Below are 21,094 nucleotides of genomic sequence, written 5' to 3' on the forward strand. Positions count from 1 at the left end.
TTTTGTGCCAGTACCATACTGTTTTGATTGCTATAGCTTTGTAGTATAATTTGAATCCATGGAGTGTGATACACCTAGTTTTGTTCTTCTTTCTCAAGATTATTTTGGCTATTCACGGTCTTTTGTGTTTCCATACAAATTTTAGAATTATTTGTTCTAATTCTGTAAAAAAATGCCATTGGTATTTTGATAGGGATTGTATTGAATCTGTAGATTGTCTTGGGTAGTATGGTCATCTTAACAATACTAATTCTTCCAATTCATGAGCACAGATATCTTTCCATTTGTTTTTGTCATCTTCAGTTTCTTTCATCAATATCTTATAGTTTTCAGAGTATGTCTTTTACTTCTTTAGTTAGATTTATTCCTAGGTATTTTATTCTTCTTGATGCAATTGTAAATGGGATTGTTTCCTTAATTTCTCTTTCTGATAGTTCATTGTTAGTGTATAGAAATGCAACTGATTTCTGTATATTAATTTGTATCCTGCAATTTTACTGAATTCAGTTATTAGTTCTAGAGTTTTTTGGTGGTGTCTTTAGTATTTTCTATATGTAGTATCATGTCATCTGCAAACAGTAGCAGTTTTACTGCTTCCTTTCCAATTTGGATTCATTTTATTTCTTTTTCTTATCTGATTGCTGTGGCTAGGACTTCCAATATTAGATGGCATAAAAGTGGAGAGAGTGAGCATCCTTGTCTCACTTCTGATCTTAGAGGAAATGACCTCAGCTTTTCACTGTTGAGTATACTGTTGACTGTAGGTTTGTCATATATGACTTTTATTATGTTGAGGAATATTCCCTCTATAGCCACTTTGTTGAAAGTTTTATCATAAATGGGTATTGAATTTTGTTAAAACCTTTTCTGCATCTATTGAGATGATCATATAGTTTTTATTCTTAAATTTGTTAATGTGGTATATCACATCAATTACTTTGCAAATATTGAACCATCATTGCAACCCTGGGATAAATCCCAATTGATCATGGTATATGATCCTTTTAATGTATTGTTGAATTTGGTTTGCTAATATTGTCCTCAGGAGATCTATTTTGTGTGTGTGTGTGTGTGTGTGTGTGTGTGTGTGCGCGTATGTGTGTGTTACGCGGGCCTCTCACTGTTGTGGCCTCTCCCGTTGCGGAGCACAGGCTCCAGACGCGCAGGCTCAGCGGCCATGGCTCACGGGCCTAGCCGCTCCATGGCATGTGGGATCTTCCCAGACTGGGGCACGAACCCATGTCCCCTGCATTGGCAGGCGGACTCTCAACCACTGCGCCACCAGGGAAGTCCCAGGAGATCTATTCTTTTTAGTCTTAATTTCATTTATTTACGTCCTGATCTTTATGACTTATTTCTTCCTTCTACTAACTTTGGGATTTGTTTGTTCTTCTTTTTCTAGTTCCCTTAGGTGTAAAGTTAGATTGCTTATTTGAAATTTTTCTTATTTCCTGAGGTAAGCTTGTATCGCTATTAACTTCTCTCTTAGAACTGCTTTTGCTTTGTGTCCTACATTTTGGATCATTGTGTTTCCATTTTCATTTGTCTCCAGGTATTTCCTTATTTCCTCTTGATTTGTTTAGTGACCCATTGGTTGCTTAGTAGCATATTTTTTAGCCTCAAAGACGTGGATGTTTGTATTTTTTTTGCAAGGTTTTTTTTTCCCTGTAGTTGATTTCTAATCTCATACTCTTGTGGTCAGAAAAGTTACTTGATATGATTTCAATCTTATTAAATTTACTGAGACTTTTTTTGTGGCCTAGCACGTGATCTATCCTAGAGAATGTTCCATGTACACTTGGAAAAATGTGTGTCTGTAGCTTTTGGGTGGAATGTTTTATATAATCTATCTGGTCTAATGTGTCATTCAAGGCCAATGTTTTCTTATTGATCTTTTATCTGGATAATCTGTCCATTGACATGTGGTGTTAAAGTTCCCTACTTTTATTGTTACTGTCAACTTCTCCCTTTATGTTTGCTAATATTTGCTTTATGTATTAGGTGTGCCTATGTTGGGTGCATATATACTTGTGATTGTTAGATCTTCTTGTCAGGTTGATTCCTTTATCATGTAATGCCCTTCTTTGTCTCATGTTACAGGCTTTGTTTTAAAGTCTATTTTGTCTTATCTAAGTATTGCTACCCCAGATTTCATTTCCATTTACATGGAACACCCTTTAACATTTCTTATAAAGCTGGTTTAGTGGTGCTGAATGCTTTTGCTTGGTTGTAAAACTCTATCTCTCCTTCAAATCTGAATAATAGTCTTGCCAGATAGAGTATTCTTGGTTCTATGTATTTTCCTTTCATCGCTTTGAAGATATTGTTACTCTCCCTTCTGGCTTGAAAAATTTCTGCTGAAAAGTCAGCTTATAGTCTCATGGGAGTTCCTATGTACATAACTAGTTGCTTTTTTCTTGGTGCTTTCAATATTCTCTCTTTATTTTTTTTTTTCTATTTTAATTACAGTGTGTCTTGGTTTATACCTCTTTGGTTTCATCTTGTTTGATATACTCTGTGCTTCCTGGACCTGGATATCTGTTTCCTTTCCTGGTTTAGGGAATCTTTCAGATATTATTTCTTTAAATAAGTTCTCTGCCCCTTTCTCTCTCTCTTTTCCTTCTGGGACCCCTTTAATGTGAATGTTAGTACACTTGATGTTGTCCCAGAGGTCACTTAAACTATCCTCATTCTTAAAAAGTCTTTTTTCTTTTTTCTGTTCAGCTTGGCTGATTTCCAAGTTTGCTAATTCATTGATTCCTTTGAGTGTATTTTTTATTTCAGTTATTGTATTCTTCAGCTCTTTTTGGTATTTTCTCTGTATTTTCTAACTCTCCATTAAACTTCTCACTGTGTTCATCATTCTTTTTCAAAGTTCATTGAATATTTTTAAGATCATTACCCTGAACTCTTTATCAAGTAGATTGCTTGTCTCCACTACATTTAGTTCTTTTTCTGAGGATTTGTCTTATTCCTTCCTTTGGAACATATTCCTCTGTCTCCTCATTTTGCCTAATTCTCTGTGTTTATTTTTCTGTATTAGGCAGGTAGGTTACATTTCCCAGCCTTGGAGAAGCAGCCTTATGTAGAAGATGTCCTATGGAGCCCTGCTGCATACTCGCCTCTGGTCACCAGAGCTTTATGCTCTGTGGGTGCCCCCATGTGGGCTGAGTGGCCCCTTCTGTTGTGACAGAGCCAACTGCTGTGGGCACACTGACAGGTGGGACTGGCCCCTGATCCTGTTGGCTGTTAGGCCTGCCTCTTGAGGTACTGCCAACCCACTGGTGGCCCACTGCTAAGCCCCAGTGTGGCTGGTCACATGGCCTGGGGCATCCTGGGGCTGGTGCTGGGCCCACTGGTGGGTGGGTCTAGGACCTGGCATGGCTGGTTGCATGGTCTGGGGGGGTGTCTCAGGGCCAGTGACGAGCCTGCTGGTAGGCAGGACTGGGTCCTGGAATGGTTGGCCACATGGCCTGGGGGGGTCCTGGGGCTGACGCTGGCCTTCTGGTGGGTGTGATTTAACTACACAGGATAATAACTGTGGTATTACCCATACTCAGTGTAGCATATCTTTCTTTTTCTTTTTTTTAAAACAAGAAACACACATTTATGTATTAATTCTTGGATTTATACAGCTCTCTCAAAGTTTCTACTTCTAAAAAGATTTGTCACCCATGGGTGATGTGATGTGGCTGGTAACAAAAGAATAAGTATAGGAAGAATAGATCAACTGTTCATCCATCTGTTTTTGTCTAAGAGAGCTTTTAAATTGTAGAGAATAGTTCAATGAATGTGACAGAACTATCTTTCCAGAATAAAAAGCAGCCCCTCTCATTAATATTTCATAAGTGATTTAAGCCGTCAGAACTCTGAGTGAAGGACACATAAGGTAGTAATGAAAGTTTAATTTTTAATCCCAGAGAATGTGAGTACTAGGCTAAATAATAATGTCAGAGGCTTATGTGATACTAAGGCCAGGGCTTGAAATAGGATGTGGAAGGAATTGAACAGAATTGTTCGCCCCACCAGATCTCCTCGACCCATCCCACATCACCTGTCCCTCCCCACCAAAACTGGGGAAGTCGAAAGGGAGCACAGAAGAGAGACTAGTAAGGGAAGGGGGAGGAGAGGGGCCTTGTGGGGAAACAGGAGGGCTTCTGGGGAAGTTGTTCCCTTTTAGGAGAGGAAAGAGAAATAAACAGCAGAGAAAGATTGATAACTATAATTAATAAGATAGGGAGAATACATTACACTAAATTTGGCTTCTGAAATCTAGGGAATGTGTACCCATTCTACAAGTCTCATTGAATGACAAATTAATCATATTTTAGACCTCTTGCCAATCCCAGTAAATTCACAAAGCAGAAATTGTACACACATCTCTTTACAATGCGATGCAAGTGGAAATTATAAAAAATTTTAAATGTCCAACTTCTTGGAAATCTGTAAACTTTCTCCTAAATAATTACTGGGTTAAGGAAGGAACTAGAAAATGAAATGAAAGACAATGTAGGAAAATGCTATATATCAAAACCAGGTAAAAGCTCTAAGATTTTAAAGAAAGAACCAAAAAAAATGGGAAAGTTGGAGAGCACAGTAAACTGGAACACTGAAGATCTGTCTTCCCTTGGAATCTGGGGTGGCGGGGGAGGTGGGGTGCTGCACGGCTCTCCCACGTCCCCACAGGTCTTTAGATGAATTCAAATTCACACAGTACTTCCTTTTGCTCTTTGTTAGGCAGTGAAGCTGTTCAGCTCCAACCTTGGGATTGGGTGAGAGAGGGCTTTGACTTCCGGCCTGCCTGAGCATACTTGGTACCCTCAAGGGGACGTGTTGGTCAGAGTCTCATGACTGTGATTCACAGAAAAATTCTTAAGGATATAAACCCAAATGGCAGAGAAAGAATAAGCCCTCTGACAGCTGAAGCTGGAATGTGGCTGCAGGAAGCATGCTCCCCAGAGTAGCCTGGGGAGCATTGTTTTCCAGTTAAGCACACGTTGGAATTAACTTTAGTTCAAAGAAATGTCTTTCTAGAGATGGCAGGAAAAAAGGGGACGTGGTGAGATGTTCAGTAGTTTTCATTCTTAGCATACTGGATTTGGAGTTTTGGCAGAGACTAGAAACTTTTGGTTAGTTTCTTAGCACTTGTTGTCAACACAGTTTTTCCAAGATTGCTCTGCCATCCTGATGCTTTTTAATGAAGTGATAAGCTGTGCTGTTGCTCAGGTGACATTATTCTACAGATTGGCAGGGTGGAGGCCAGGAGATAGACTGAGGTGGTAGAACCACCTAGGTTTGGAGTTGTGAGGGATCGTACAGCGTAGATCCTTCCTGTGCGTAAAGGAGTTGCATGCTTACGTGGACATCACAAACCCCATGGAACAAGTGAGACGGAGAGCAGTGAGTGAGAAGAGGAAGCTCTGGAAATCGGGGTAACCAAGAATGCTCCAAACCTCTGGGGCAGATCGAGAGGATGACCCATGCTCTCTGGTATAAATGAGAACAATATTGCATGAAAACATGACAGAGGACTTCAACTCTCTGTTTCACTGAAGGCATGATGTTTGACATCAGTAAGCCTCGGTTTCCTCATCCGTAATAGGAATGGTAATACTACTACCGTTTACAGAAGGATTAGAAGAGGTCATTCACTCATTTATCTATTCATTCTCTGAATATTTATCAAACAGCTTGGATGCCAGGCGCTGTGTTGGGGATGGGTATGTAAAACACAAGAGAGATTAAACAAGTAAGCACACAGCTACGTAGTTTCAAGGTGGGAAGAGTGTTGTGAAGGAAAGAAAGTATATGAAAGAAAATAACGGTGCTGATGACTTTAGTTGAATGGTTAGGGGTATCTTCCCTAAGGATGTCACATTTTGAGTCTGAAGATGAGAAGGGTTAGCAATGCAAAGAGCTAAGAGAAGGAGAATTCCCGCTAGAGGCACCAACGTAGCCTTAGACACTGAACTGAGAAAAAACATGGCAAACGTGAAGAATTGAAAATAGAGTGGTGTGGCTGGAACCACCAAGGAGAGGAGAGAAACAAGAGTTAGGCAGGAACTAGATCTTGTAGGGCTGTGTACATGGGGGTAAAGAAGCTAGCTTTGCTAAATGAAAAGAGAAACAATTAGAACGTTCTTAGCACAGTGCCTGGATCACCAGGAATGGTTGGTAAAAGTTAACATGACCATGATTCCAATGACGATGATGATGGTGGTGGGGGAGGAGAAGAGAGGTGGAAGCAGGTGACATACTGGAGTTGGCAATCATGTAGGAACACACTTCTAGGTAAAACTACACCTGTAGTCCTGATTTGAGAAAAGCAGATTTTTTAAAAAAAAAGCAGATAAATTTACACTATTGATAGAGATATTAGAAGCACCACTGTTTCCAGAGGCATAAAAAGCTTTAAAATTTTAACTATGAAATCGTGAAACATAATAATGAATAAAGAAGGATAACAACCTAAGAAGATAATTTTTAGTCCCTGTGTGGCTTCTCTCACCTCTTACCCCTCACCCTTTAGTCTCTCATTTGGAATGGGGCCACATCGCCACCCCCCTTTCCCCCACCCCGGCTCCTGTGTACCCAGATGAACCCAAGGCTGGTCTCCAGGATCAAGTCTTTGTTTAGCTAAGGGGCATTTCAAGCCAATGCTCACTTCACAAGAAGCCACACGTTAAACATTACTGTATGGTAAGGTTCTGTTTTCAGCTCTTGGTTGGACCAAGCCTAAGTGCCAAAGTATTTTGTTTGCTTTGAATTATGATTTAATACTTAATCAAATTTTTGACATTGTTATATAAAAACAAATCTGTGTATGTAGCAGATATGAACAAATGAGCACATATATTAAGTCCTGGCTTTAGGACTTGATCCATTACAGATGTTAAAGCTTACTTCTGACTGGGCTTCACAGATCCACCTAAAATTTCAGATAAACTGTGTTTTCCAGCCCAGTTAATTTTAGCTCTTTCTACAGGCTCCTTTATAAGAACTATTTTTCATTAAAAAAAAAACTTGTGTATGAGTAGTTTGTCTTCAGGAACCAGATCCATCTGCTGATGTTAAAGATCAGAAGCATTTGGGCTATTCCATAGGGTTAAAAACCATGGGTCACAGATTATCAGTTGGATCTCTGAGCCTGAAACCATCAGTGTTTGCTAAATGAATAAAGCAAACAATGAAAAATCTGGGCCTGGTCCCCAGAACACTAGAATTTGGAATGATCCTTGTCATTTCTTTGCAAATGTGATCCACAGTAAAGAATGAATTTGGCGTGGTGATGCAGGTGACCATGGCATGAGTTCAGCTGACTTCTTAAGAAACAGTACAGACCAGGCTGAAATATGAGTCATCTTTCTTGATTACACCACAGTAACAAACAGTCAATAACAAGAAAACAAATCAAAAGCAATAACAGAAAATTTCTGTGGCTTACAGTGACATATGTTTATTCTCCACTGGTGTTAACATGCTAGTCTGGTATCAGTGGCAGTTCTGCTGATCTGGTCCCTGTCCCATCTGTCCCTGGGGCCCCAGCCCTTGGTCTTGTGAGAGCAGAAAGGAAAAGACGGTTGAATCATGCAGTGACCCCCAAAGCTTCTACTTGGAAACTGCACATCACCTCTGCTCACATTCTTTAGGGCAAAGCGAGACCTGTGGCCAAGCCCAGAGTCAATGGGAAGGATAAATATTAAATCTCCATGGGGAGACAGCACAAGTCACAAGGCCATGAGCTTGTGAGATGTTCAGTCTCTTACAGGAGGAAGTTGAGTAGGAAAAACGAAAGAGGTTTCTGTTGTCGCTGAGGGGGCGGAGGGAGGCATGCAAATTCACAAGCCCTAAGACAGTGAATACAGGATGCGCTGCCACATGATTTGGGGTCACTTTAGAGCACTGAGGGATTGTGGTTATAGTATTGCCATGCCTGGGATCCAGGGAGAATATAGACTTTCAGAATTAATAAGGTTTCATTTCCACCGAGAGAGAGAAACATAGCCAAAATCAATTGTACCTTCTAGGTTTAAAGCCCTTGAGCCCTATAAGTTCCTCTTAAAACATTTGGACTGCAGCTGCCTTTCTCCTTGCTGGAGTCCTTGAATTTCATTAGTGAGGCCCAGGGGGACGGCCTGCTTTAGCTTTTGCTCTGCTGCTTTTTGACTGTTTTTCTTCCTCCTTGTCATCTTCTAATGGGCAAAATAGAAAAGAGAGACGCTTGCTACGGTCTTAGCAGAAGCGAAGGGCACCCCAGAGGGTTCAAGAACAGGAGGATATCTTACTCCGTGTTTCATGCTTTCCGGTTTCCAAGAACTGTAGCATGCCTGCGTCTCTAGCAAAAATTGAACCGCCATGCCACGCCTTAAAATTAATGAATCAACAAGTGTCTGTCAGACACCTATTGGCAAAGTTCTGTGTTAGATGCTGAAGGTGATATGGAAATTTTCTCTTCCTTCAGAGATTTGCTGTTTGGTTGGAGAGCTACATAGCATAACTTTATGGCTGTGTGTGAAGTTTGCGTTCAGCTCGTAGAAAGGAACTGGTTTGGGATGAGTCAGTGGAGAGGCATGCGATTGCCAGTGTCTGTGTAAAACTCTATCATATGACTGTACCATGATTTATTTAATCACCCTCCTATTATTAGACGTGTGGAATATTTTCAATTCTTGTGTCTATAGAGCATACGCTGATGTGGAACCTTGTGTGTCTTTGTCTGCATCTTGAATGATTTCCTTATGACAGAGTGTGAGCAGTGAAGTTACCGGGTCCAAAACTATGAACATTTCCAAGACTCCTGATACATATTGTCCAATTATTTTCCAGAAATTTATACTTCCAACCAGTTATGTATGGGAGTAACATGTTACCATATCCCTACCAGCTTTGAGGATTATACTTTTAAGCTCTTCCCTTTACTGCCCATTCCCTTTGACCTGGATGTTCTTCCAAGTTTCAACTTAAAAGTTACTTCTGCCGAGAAATATTCCCTAATTCTCTGTAGGAGTTCAGAGTATTTGGTTAAGTCAATGGTTCTCTACACTTTAAGACCTTCTTATATCAACCATATGCTATTCTGAAATGAAATTCATAGATAATATCAGCTCACATTGTATACATACATTATATAAATAAAAATAAATTTGTAAGTGTAAGATTTAGGAGAAATAAAGCAAAGTAAAAAATATATATATATGGGGACTTCCCTGGTGGCACAGTGGTTAAGACTCCATGCTCCCAATGCAGGGGGCCTGGGTTTGATCCCTGGTCAAGGAGCAAGATCCCACATGCATGCCACAACTAAGGAGCCCATCTGCCACAACTGACAGGGCGCAACCAAATAAATTAATTAAATTAAATTAAATTAAACTTTAAAAGTTATGACAGTACGTTAAAAGCCTAGGCAAGCTGCACTTGGAAGACAGAATGAAGTCGTAACTTGTTTGCTCCCTAAACCCTATCGGCGCTGCACTAAAAACGCGGGCCGACGTGGCTATGTAGGTTGGTGAATTTTCTGAAATGGCAACCAATTCTTGGCAGATTTCCAGGAGGAAAAAAAGAACTTCTTTTGATTTACACTCTACTTGTAATCCTGGAAAATCCGGTGTGTGTTAGAATTGAGCAAAAATATTTTGCACTTGGTATATAAAACAGAGCTAGATTTTACACTTGTAACTGTCACTGCATTGAAGGTCACATAGGAGAGAGGAGAATCCTCGTTGTGTGTGACTGTCTCTCACACTTCAGGGTGTTTAGTATCTTGGGTCCCCAGCCGCTAAATGCCAGTAGCGCCCCACCCCCATCCTGTTAATAATGAAAACAAAACCAAACATGCCTTCACGGATTTCCAAAATGCCTAACTGAGGTACCCGTGGAGCCCCATTGTGTTAAGTAGTAAAACAGCATATTCTCTACTTCCCTGAACGTGACACTCACGCTTTTGAAAAAAAAGTGCTTGCTTCTTGTGAGTTCCTGTGAGCAGTGACTGTCTTTCACAGCAATATCACCAGTACAGGCCCTGGTGTTTGTTGATGCCTTGAAGATGTTAGTCGAGGGAATGGATTAGTAGGTGGATGGCTAGCTCTTCCAAAAGAATTCTGTAGAACAAAGGTAGTATGAATATCCACGGAAGAATTCCTGATTTGAGTGAGGAACTTCAGAAAGGTCAAGGATAACGATAGCTGTTCTTCAGTCCACCTTTTCTAGCACTAGGCATTTCGCTAAGGAATTCACACATTTGTTTCACCTGTTTGCTCCAACTGCTTGAGCTTGGCTCAGATTTAGTAACTTGTTCAAAGTTACTAAGTGTGGAGGTTTGTAAGTGACAGAGGTGGGAATTGAATCCAGTTTACATGACTCTGTAGACCATGCTCATGGCCACCACACTATAAGATACTGACTATTGATTTAAAATAGGTGGTCTTTATAATACAAAGGAAATTATCTTTTGCTCCTGACTTTCTAAGAGTTTTGTTTCTAATAAATAGGAATGCTAACAAACTTTTTGACATCTATAGAGATAAATAGTTTAGCTTATTGGATCTATTAGTGAGCTTAATTTATAATTTGAGAGTTATTTGTAGTGAGGTGGATGGACCTATAGTCTGTCATACAGAGTAAAGTAAGTCAGAAAGAGAAAAACAAATACTGTATGCTAACACATATATATGGAATCTAAAGAAAAAAAAGTGGTTATGAAGAACCTAGGGGCAGGACAGGAATAAAGACGCAGATGTAGAGAATGGACTTGAGGACACAGGGACGGGGAAGGGTAAGCTGGGACGAAGTGAGAGGGTAGCATGGACATATCTACACTACCAAATGTAAAATAGATAGCTAGTGGGAAGCAGCCACATAGCACAGGGAAATCAGCTCGGTACTTTGTGACCACCTAGAGGGGTGGGATAGGGAGGGTGGGAGGGAGATGCAAGAGGGAGGAGATATGGGAACATATGTATATGTATAACTGATTCACTTCGTTATACAGCAGAAACTAACACACCACTGTAAAGCAATTATACTTCAATAAAGATGTTAAAAAGTATATATAATTTGAAACAATCCTTGGATTACTCTTAACCTCATGTTTTATTTGATATATAAGCCTAACAATGGAGAGAATTCATTTTTCTAGAACTGTGTTTAGGATTTTCATATCTATATTAATAGGTGAGATCTACCCATAGTTTTCCTTTGTATTATCTATGTTGGGATTTGGTGAGATGGTTCTGAGACAAATTATTTGGGAATTGTTCCATGTTTGAGGGTTCCTTAGAACAAATTATATATGGGAATTATCTTTTCCTTAGAAGTTTAATATAACTTACCAGGTAGAGCATCTTCTAGGAGTTTTTTGGGGGGGAACTAATTGTTTGTATTATATTCAATTTTATCCATGGCTTATTGCCTATTCAGATTTTATTTTTCTTCTCCTTGAGATAATTTTAGTAATTTATATTTTTCTGGAAATAACCATTTCAAACATTCAACTATATTAACATAGTGCTGTACGTAGAATTATCATATTAAACAAGTGTTTCAGTATCTGTATCATGTTTGTCATTTTAAATTTTTTGTATTTGTGCTTCTTTTCTTTCTTTCCTTTTCTTTATTGATTAGGATTCTCGATTAGGATTACAGATCAATTTTCTTCTTCTGTTTAGGTTCGAGATGATCAAACCTTACTTGGAAAAGTCTGTGGCAGTGAAACCCTCTCTCACATTAAATCCATTACTAATAGTATCTGGATCAGGCTTAAAATAGACGCTTCTGTTGTAAGAGCTAGTTTCAGTGCTGTTTATCAAGTCGGTAAGAAAACTCATGCCTTAATTTTTAAATGTCTCATTTGCCTGATTATAACATTTTCATTTCTTGAAATAATTGAGTAATTTTACGTCCTCCAGTGGTAAGGGGAAAATTCTAATAGTAGTGTTACATTCCATTATGTCCTTCTGCGGAGTGAAGCTTTGCAGTAAAATTGAGGGCAACAGTCATTTATCTCTGGACAAACACTACTGTCTTTTTCATACTTCCAGCGTGTGGAGGTGAATTAACTGGAGAAGGGGTCATCCGCTCGCCCTTTTATCCTAATGTGTATCCAGGAGAACGGATCTGCAGGTGGGCCATCCACCAACCCCAAAGCCAAGTGGTTCTTCTCAACTTCACTGCCTTTGACACGGGAAGTTCTGCCCACTGTGATACAGATTATATTGAGGTGAGAGTAAAACACTTTTGAATATTTGCACTTGATTGGATATTATTAAAAATATTATGTCACGTTTTCCTCAAATCAGTTACATGAAACAAAACTAGTTTATAGGTGCAAAATTCTCAACAAAATTCTAGCTAACTGAATCCAGCAGCATATAACGAGGATTATGTACCATGACCGAATGGGATTTATCCCCAGGAATGCAAGGTTGGTATCTGTCCAAAAATCAGTCAGTGTAAAATAAAATAAAGGAAAAAAACCCAAAAACACCCACATAATTACCTCAATAGATGCAAGAAAAAAAAAAGAAAAAAGAAAAGCATTTGACGAAGTTCCATACCTTTTCATGATAAAAACACTCAACAAACCAAGAATAGAAGGGAACTTCCTTAATCTGATAAAGGGCATCTGTAAAAAAAAAAACCCACAGCTAACATCATATTTAGTGATGAAACACTAAATGCTTTGCCTCTATGGTCAGTAAAAAGACAAAGATGTCTGTTCTCACCACTTGTATTCAACATTATACTGGAGCGGAGCAGTGGGGCGGCCTCGGGGTCTCCCGGCCCTTCCCGGACTCGGCTCTGGGCTGACAGTGCCCCGCGGCCACGTTAGGGGTTCCCTCTCGGCCGTTTAGGGAGGGCCGCCGGTGCCCTCAGCTGCCTCACCTGGACACGAAGGCTGACCTTCTAGTCTTGACCACGAAACCAGGAATAACCAGGTGACATGAGTTAGTCCCTCCTTTCAGAGGAGTAACCTGCCGTTGCTAGAAACCGCAGGACGGTTCCTACACTGATGTGGACCCAACCCCAGGAGACACTAAGTGAAAGAAAGCAAAGAGTGGAAAAACGTGTGAGGATGTGCATTGTTGGCAGGTTTTGGGTGTTTTTTTTAAAAGACCCACGAGGGTAGAGATGCCCACGAGCTCGCACAGGCAGAGACCCTCCCGAAGGGCCAAAACGGTCAGCGAGGAAGCCAGCAGAGATGGGAGGATGGGGACGGGGGTGGGGGAAACAAGTTTGGGGATATTTGAGTGTGTGATCTAAACACACAAAGTCCTTTTATGAGGTTATCACATCATAAAGCGAGAAGGCAACGTTAAAAAAAGAAAAGTGGGCTTTTTCAGCTGGAACCATGATAGTTAATAGATTCATGAGATTGAATTTGTGAGGATAAAATTTTAAAGGTCAGTACTGGAGTATCAATATCTGCTGCAAAGTTTTCGAATCGATGAGACAACCTGAGTCTTGGAAGCGAGACTGTTTTTGTTTTTGAGGGGAGGAGGGGGAGCCCGGCAAATAGAAGGAGCTCAAGCCCCATTTGTTGAATGAATAAATAAATGCCTTTCTGCTACAAGAAACAAACAAACAAAAACCTAGAAATTCTAGTTAGGACAATTAAGCAAGGAAAGGAAACAAAATGCATCCAGAATGAAATGGTAGGAATACAATTATCTCAATTCACAGATAACATGATGTTGTATATAAAAAATCATAAGGAATCTATACACAAACACACACACGCTTAAACTATTAGAACTAATAAATTCAGCAGGTTGTGGGATATAAGATCAAAATATGAAAGTCACTTTTTTATATACTAGCAATGAACAATTTGAAAATGAAATCAAGGAAACAATTCCATTTACAATAGCAAAAAAGAATAAATATTGAGGAATATAGCTTTAAAAAGACATGTAAAATTTGTACTCTGAAAACTACAAGATGTCATTGAAGGAAATTGAAGATCTAAATAAATAGAAAGACATCTCATGTTAATGGATTAGAAGACATAATAATGTTAAGATGGTAGTACTCCTTAAATTTATCTGAAGATTTAATTCAATCTCTACCAAAATCCCAGTGGGCACTTTTGCAGAAATTCACAAGCTGATTGTAAACTTCGATTGGAAATGCAAGGGAACCAGAATAACCAGAAGCATTGTTGAAAAAGAACAACATTGGTGGAGTCACACTTACGATTTTAAAACTTAGAACAAAGCTATAATAATCAAGACAGTGTGTTATTCAGGTGAGGATAAAAATATGGAGCAATGGAACAGAATAGAAAATCCAGAAATAAATTCATACCTTTATGACCACTTGATTTTTGAAAAGGGTGCCAAGACAATTCAATGGGAAAAAGTAGTTTTTTCAAGTGGTGCTGAGTATGCACATACAAAATCGTGGAACTGGACTCCTTCCTTATACTATACACAAAAATTAACTCAGAATGGACCATAGACCTAAATTTCGTAGCTAAAACTATGAAGCTCTTGAAGAAAACATAGGAGTAAATATCTGTGACCTTGGGTTAGGCAAAGCCTTCTTAGATCTGGCACAAAAAAAATGCAACAAAAGAAAAATTGGACTTCATCGAAATTAAAAACAAATAATCTAATTTTTTAAATGGGCAAAGAATATGAATATATATTTCTTTAAAGAAGATATACGACTAGTCAGTAAACACATGAAAAAGATGCTCAACATCACTGATCATCAGGGAAATACAAATCAAACCACAATGAGATACTGCTTCACACCCGCTAGGATACTATAATCAAGAAGTCAGATAATAACAAGTGTTGAAATTGGAGCCCTTTTACACTTACACACTGCTGGTGAGCATTTAAATGGTACAGCTGCTTTGGAAAACAATTGGTAGTTCCTCGAAAAGTTAAACGTAGAGTTATCATTTGATCCAGCAATTCCACTTCTAGGTATACACTGAAGGGAAACGAAAATACACATCCACACAAAAATCTGTACATGAATGACTTCAGTCGTTATTCATAGTAGCCAAAATGTAAAAACAACCTAAACGTCCATCAATTGATGTGTATTAATAAAATGTGATATATCCATACAGTGGACTATTATATGGCATTAAAAAGAAATGAAGTAATGACACATGATACAAAATGGATGAACTTTGAAAACATTATGCCAAGTGAAAGTAGCTAGTTATAAAAGGCCACATATTGTATGATTTAATTTATTTGAAATGTCCATTCTATTTCTATAATATCTTATAGAAATAGAAAGTAAGTTAGTGGCATCCTGGGGCTGGGGTTTGAGGGGAATGGGGAGCGGCTGCTAAGGGGGATAGAGTTTCTTTCCGGGAGACTAAAATATTCTAAAATTGATTTTTACTATACTAATAAACATTTTAGAAAAAATTATTTTTGAAGCAGTTTTCCAAAATAAATATCTAACAAAATAAATTTGAACATATCTTTTTTACTTAGATTGGTAGCAGTTCCATTTTGGGTTCTCCTGAAAATAAAAAGTATTGTGGCACAGACATACCTTCGTTTATAACATCCGTGTACAATTTTCTTCATGTCATATTCGTGAAAAGTTCTTCTGCTGAAAATCATGGTTTCATGGCTAAATTTAGTACTGCGGCTTTGGGTAAGAGATTGATTCCCCTACTTTGCCTCTTGGGCTTGTATCAGAATAAGTGAACAATGGAAATAAATTATTATAGAAATTTAATCTACACTACAGATGTGTAGTCATCTACACTGTAAAAATTTTGCAGTACACGCAAAGGCAAAGAAAATATATATATTTCCTAATCAGCACGTGTCAGTAATTAATTGATGTTTATTAATAAGAGAAAAACTAGGTTATCTTCAGTGACATAGAAGGAACCTTTTTCTTTTTGACCTTTTAAGGGATTATGATCAGATTATTTTATTTGAAATTATTTATTTGTTGGTTACTTGTTCTGATAATTATTATTATTTTTATTTCAACAGCTTGTGGAAAAGTTCTTACAGAGTCAACAGGAAGCATTCAAAGTCCTGGCCATCCAAATATCTACCCCCATGGTGTCAACTGTACCTGGCATGTAATAGTCCAACCTGGTCACCTGATTCATCTGAGATTCAGGGAATTTCATCTGGAGTTTCATTACAATTGCACAAAGGACTATCTGGAAGTTTATGACACTGGTTCTCGGACATCTCTTGGGAGGTGAGATTATTTTGTTTTTCGATTTTTAACACAAAAACTTCCTGCTTTCTTGCACTCCTGCTTCAGTGATGGATTTAAAGTCCATCATGTTGTGTTATAAAAACCAGGTGAGATCAACACACTTCTCAGTGACCATTTCTACATCACTACTCACTACTCTGTAGCCTTGGCCATTAGTAATTACCTTTCGGCATGTGGATATACCCATGAAGCCATCACCAAAATCAAGATAATGCACATATCCTTTACCCTCACACCTTCTTCCTGCCCATTACAATTCCTCACTTTTTTCCTCATCCCCAGCCCCAGGAAACTATGAAACTGCTTTCTATCACTGTAACTTAGTTTGCATATTCTGGAATTATATAAAAGTAGCATCATTCTGTATGTGCTCATTTTTCATCTGAGTTTTCTCCGTCAGGCTAATATTTTGTTGAGCTCCTTTGACCTGAGGCTTTACAGTTTTATGAAATATGAAACATTTTGGACCATGAGTTCTTGAAACGCTTTTTTTGTCTCCCCTCCCCTTGGGACTCTGATTACATGTATCTTAGGCCATTTGATGTTGTCCCAGAACTCATTGATATTCTCTTCATTTGATTTTGTGTCTTTGTTCTCTGTGCATTTCATTTTGGAAAGTTTCTATTACTCTGCATTCAAGTGCACTAATCTTCTTTCCTACAGTGTCTATCTGCTATTAATCCTACCAAATGCATCTTTTCATCTCAGACATGGTAGTTTTCACTTCTGGAAATTCATCTGGGGCCATCTTTTATATCTTCCACATCTCTACTTTACACATTATTTTTTTGCCTCTAGCTTCTTAAATTGGCGGGATACGGTTATAACTATTTTTATGTCTTTGTCTGCTAATTCAGTCCTCCGTGTCATTTCTTGCTACGTTAGATTGATCAGTTTTTCTTCTCATTATGGGTCATACTTTCCTCCTTCTTTTCATGCTTGGTAATATTTGATAGGATGACACACATTTTCAATTTTGTGTTTGTGCACTGGACACTACTGTATTCTTGGGCTTTGTTTTGGGATGCAGTTAAGTTACTTTGAAACAGTTTGATCATTTCCAGTTTTGCTTTTAAACTCACTTGTCTCCTGTCTCTGAAGAGTCATTGTCCTTCACTGCTTGATAGCCAGTGTCTTGAGAGCCATTGTTCTATCTATTTTTGTCCAGATTTTCAGTTGTTTCAGATACAAGATTATGTAAATCCAGCCCCTGTTATTACCTCTTTGTTGGAAATAGATATCTCCTGATTCCTTTTTCCCCTTCTTTTTGTATTTCATTTTCTTTATCCTCATCCATTTTTTGTTGTTGTTGTTGTTTTGTTTGTTTGTTTTTGCGGTATGTGGGTCTCTCACTGCTGTGGCCTCTCCTGCTGTGGAGCACAGGCTCCGGACGCGCAGGCTCAGCGGCCATGGCTCACGGGCCCAGCCGCTCCGCGGTATGTGGGATCTTCCCGGACCGGGACACGAACCCGTGTCCCATGCATCGGCAGGTGGACTCTCAACCAGTGCGCCACCAGGAAAGCCCTCCTCATCCATTTTTTAAACATTTTTCTTTATCCATTATTTCCTTGAACTTATTTTTTCCCCCAGTTTTATTCTCCCTCTTCATTTTTTGATCTTTCTTGTCTTAATCTTTAAGTTTTTAAAATTCCTTCTTTTTTTCTATTTCTTTTTTATACTTGACTTGTAATCACTGAAAAATACATAATTTTTGCTGAATGACATAAACTACAATGATCTAGTCCAAATTTGGCAGACATGGGCATATAGAGAGACATTTAGAATATTAATTAATTCATCTACCTTTGTTTTGATCAAGATATTGTCATTTTTAAAACTGAAATGGTATTATACACCTTTTCTTTTCCTTTTTCTTTTACAGAAATTAACTCATCTATTTCCCATATTTAATACTTTGTCTTATTTTGGTTTCTATTTTTTTCCCCCTGTCATTCCGTTAAGGTACTTTTACCAAGTGTTCTCTGAATTGAGATTTCTATTTTCTAGCCACTCCTTCTTATAAATGTTTCTCTAGATAAAAGCTCACGACATAATGTCTTTTAGCTTTACTACAAGAGTTTTTCTGAGTAAAATTGTTTTCTTCAACAAAAACTTGACATGGTTTAGTAAACAAACTCTTACCTCTGCATAGGCCAGCTGGGTAAAGACAATAGGTTCCACCTGTATAAGGCTTACAATTCCAGGCACTGTTCTGAGTTCTTTATATACAGTGTATTAACTCATACAATTCTCAAAACAACTCTATGAAGTAGGTGGTGTCATCACCCCCATTTTACAGATGGGAAAACTGAAGCATAGATGTTGAGTCCTCTGCCCAAAGTCATAAAGCCTCTAAGAGATAGACCTGACTCTAGAGTCTGTGCTCTCTGAGTTTATAATACATGGTTTTCCTTTGTTGCGTAAGTGTGTTGATTACATTTCTATGAATAAGTTCAGTAATGTGCGGTATGGTGACTCCTATAGCTCGTAATTTCTAATTTCATTGAACTTCTGTTACAAGTCACACAGCTAAGCACATACATAAAACCATCTAAAGGAAGTAATCATGAATTGGATGATCTTTAGCAACTTTGTAAATGGTTTGTGCTTGAAATATACTTGTTTTTTAAGGTTAATAGGGGATATTATTGTTGTTATTTTTTTATATGTCCTAATTTGGGGTACATCATTTCAAGCATACTGAAAGTTTTTAAACCTGTGTTCTTTCTTGGTTTCAAATAGATATTGTGGAAAATCCATCCCACCCTCTCTTACCAGTAGTGACAACTCATTAATGCTTACATTTGTGGCTGACTCTGACCTTGCTTATGAAGGCTTTTTAATAAACTATGAAGCAATTGATGCATCAGCAGGTAATAAAATAGCATTGTATGCTTGGTTTCACTTACTGCATTAAAGGATAGCACTGTGAGAATACTTCATGCCAGAATCTGTGACATAATGAAAGATGCTTTTAGAATAAAGTGTAGTGACTTAAGTGCCTTCCATATTAAATATAGAGTAATGAAAAGGTAAGAGTATTTTATCAATGTTAAATTTTCTAATTTTGGTAATTGCACTCTGGTTTTGTAAGAGAATGTTTATGTTCTTAGGAATAATAAAGCAATGGGAGCAAAATATACATATGTAGTAAATCTGAGTAAAAGGAATTTGGGAGCTTTTTCTTACAACTTTTCTGTGAGCTTAAAATTCTGTCAAAATTAAGTGTTACAAAAGAGACCAAACACTTATTTTAAGAAATTAGAGAAGGGGAGGGTGGGACGAATTGGGAGATTAGGTTTGACATAAATACACTACCGCGTGTAAAATAGATAGCTGGTGGGAACCTGCTGTAGAGCACAGGGAGCTCAGCTCGGTGCTCTGTGATGCCCTAGATGGGGGAAAGGAGGGGAGCGAGGTCCAGGAGGGAGGGGATATAGGTATACATATAGCTGATTCACTTCATTGTACAGCAGAAACTAACACAACATTGTAAAGCAATTTTATTTTACTCCACTAAAAAAAAAAAAAAAGAAAGAACTTAGAAAAAGGACAACAGAATAAGAAACTACTACATGTAATTCTATGGCAGAAAATGAAAGATTTTTTGGTTAAAATGAGCATTTCTAAATTTTACTTAATGAAATTGAATCTTTTCAGCTTCTTTCCTTTTAGTGTATTTTTCCTATTACTTAATTCTCATCATTACTCTGCTCTTTGCAAATGCAGTGTGAGAAACAAACACCCTTTGCCAGCAGGGTCTTTGAGGTCATGCATAAACCAGAGATGCTCCCAGCCCCAGAACCTATGGGATTTAGGAGGGTGCCATGTTTTCTTAGGCTCCTGTTCCAACCTGGGATGTGTACCTTTTTAGGGAGTCTGGGTTTTCCTTTTGCATAATATTTAGAAAGATAGTTCATGGACCAAAATACTATGCAGTGTAGACATACAGGGGGTGGGGGTGCGTGACTGAGCTTCCCAAGCATTTCACACCTTTGATTGTCCCAGAAACATGTAATTCTCGGAAGCTTAAGAAAGTACTGAGAGCGTTTCCCTGTACCAGATGTGCTCCCTCTGACACCGTCCTGCCTCCAGAACTCCCCAGCCTCTCATCTGTTAAAGCCCGCACTCCCTTAAAAAAAAAAAAAAAAAAAAAAGGTAAATTAATCTTCCCCTTGGAGTTTCCACCAATTTCTCACTTATTTCCTCTCAGAGCAGCTGGCCACTATTGTTCATTTCAGGCTGTTCTCTGTAATAGTTCAAGTTCTGTTTTGGAAGCGTGGCTTTAGATTTCTCCAGGATCCTGAGTGTGAGAAAATCATACACCTTTCTCTCCTGTGGGCTCCACTCTCGAGATAGTTCATTATCCAGCTCCAGCACCTGGGAAATTGAATCCCCAGCAGTTACAGTTGGTTATGTTATGTGATTGACATGTTTACTGGACTTCGTTCAGATTTTTCACATCCAATGACCAAAACCGGCTTCTCAAGAAATTCTAGTTGCACACAATTTTCCATACATTTGTGGTTTTATATGCCTCATATTTTTGGCCCAAACCACAGCTGAATATTAGATTAGGATTTGGAGCAAGTCACTTGAACTGTCTGGGCCATAGTTTTCTCATCTGTAAAATTAAGGGATTGGATCTGATGATCTTTTGGATGTCTTCTGCCTTTAATCAACTATGAACACAAGTTTAATTTGCTGCGTGAATAAACTAGCTGTAACTCAGATAACAAACGATACAGGTGGGACCTCCTAAAATATTATGGAAATCTTTGTAACAATATGCAGTATCTCTGCAATGACTCACACAGCCTCGCTAAAACCACGCTGGCTTGTAAAGCAATATCTAGTGCAATAGGAATAATTTGGCAGGGAG

At 38.5% G+C, this 21,094-nt stretch overlaps 1 protein-coding gene across 1 annotated transcript in view; it reads left to right on the forward strand.

Moving 5' to 3' along the window:
• CUBN (cubilin) overlaps nucleotides 1-21,094 on the forward strand; it is a 280,069-nt gene that overhangs the window by 39,724 nt on the left and 219,251 nt on the right. Inside the window, 5 exon segments of the mRNA XM_032622320.1 lie at nucleotides 11,664-11,808; nucleotides 12,036-12,214; nucleotides 15,459-15,624; nucleotides 15,975-16,191; nucleotides 18,955-19,085. Of these exon segments, the coding sequence (XP_032478211.1) occupies nucleotides 11,664-11,808; nucleotides 12,036-12,214; nucleotides 15,459-15,624; nucleotides 15,975-16,191; nucleotides 18,955-19,085 (838 nt within the window).

The sequence above is a fragment of the Phocoena sinus genome, chromosome 2 (assembly GCF_008692025.1).
Source record: "Phocoena sinus isolate mPhoSin1 chromosome 2, mPhoSin1.pri, whole genome shotgun sequence".
Taxonomy (NCBI): domain Eukaryota; kingdom Metazoa; phylum Chordata; class Mammalia; order Artiodactyla; family Phocoenidae; genus Phocoena; species Phocoena sinus.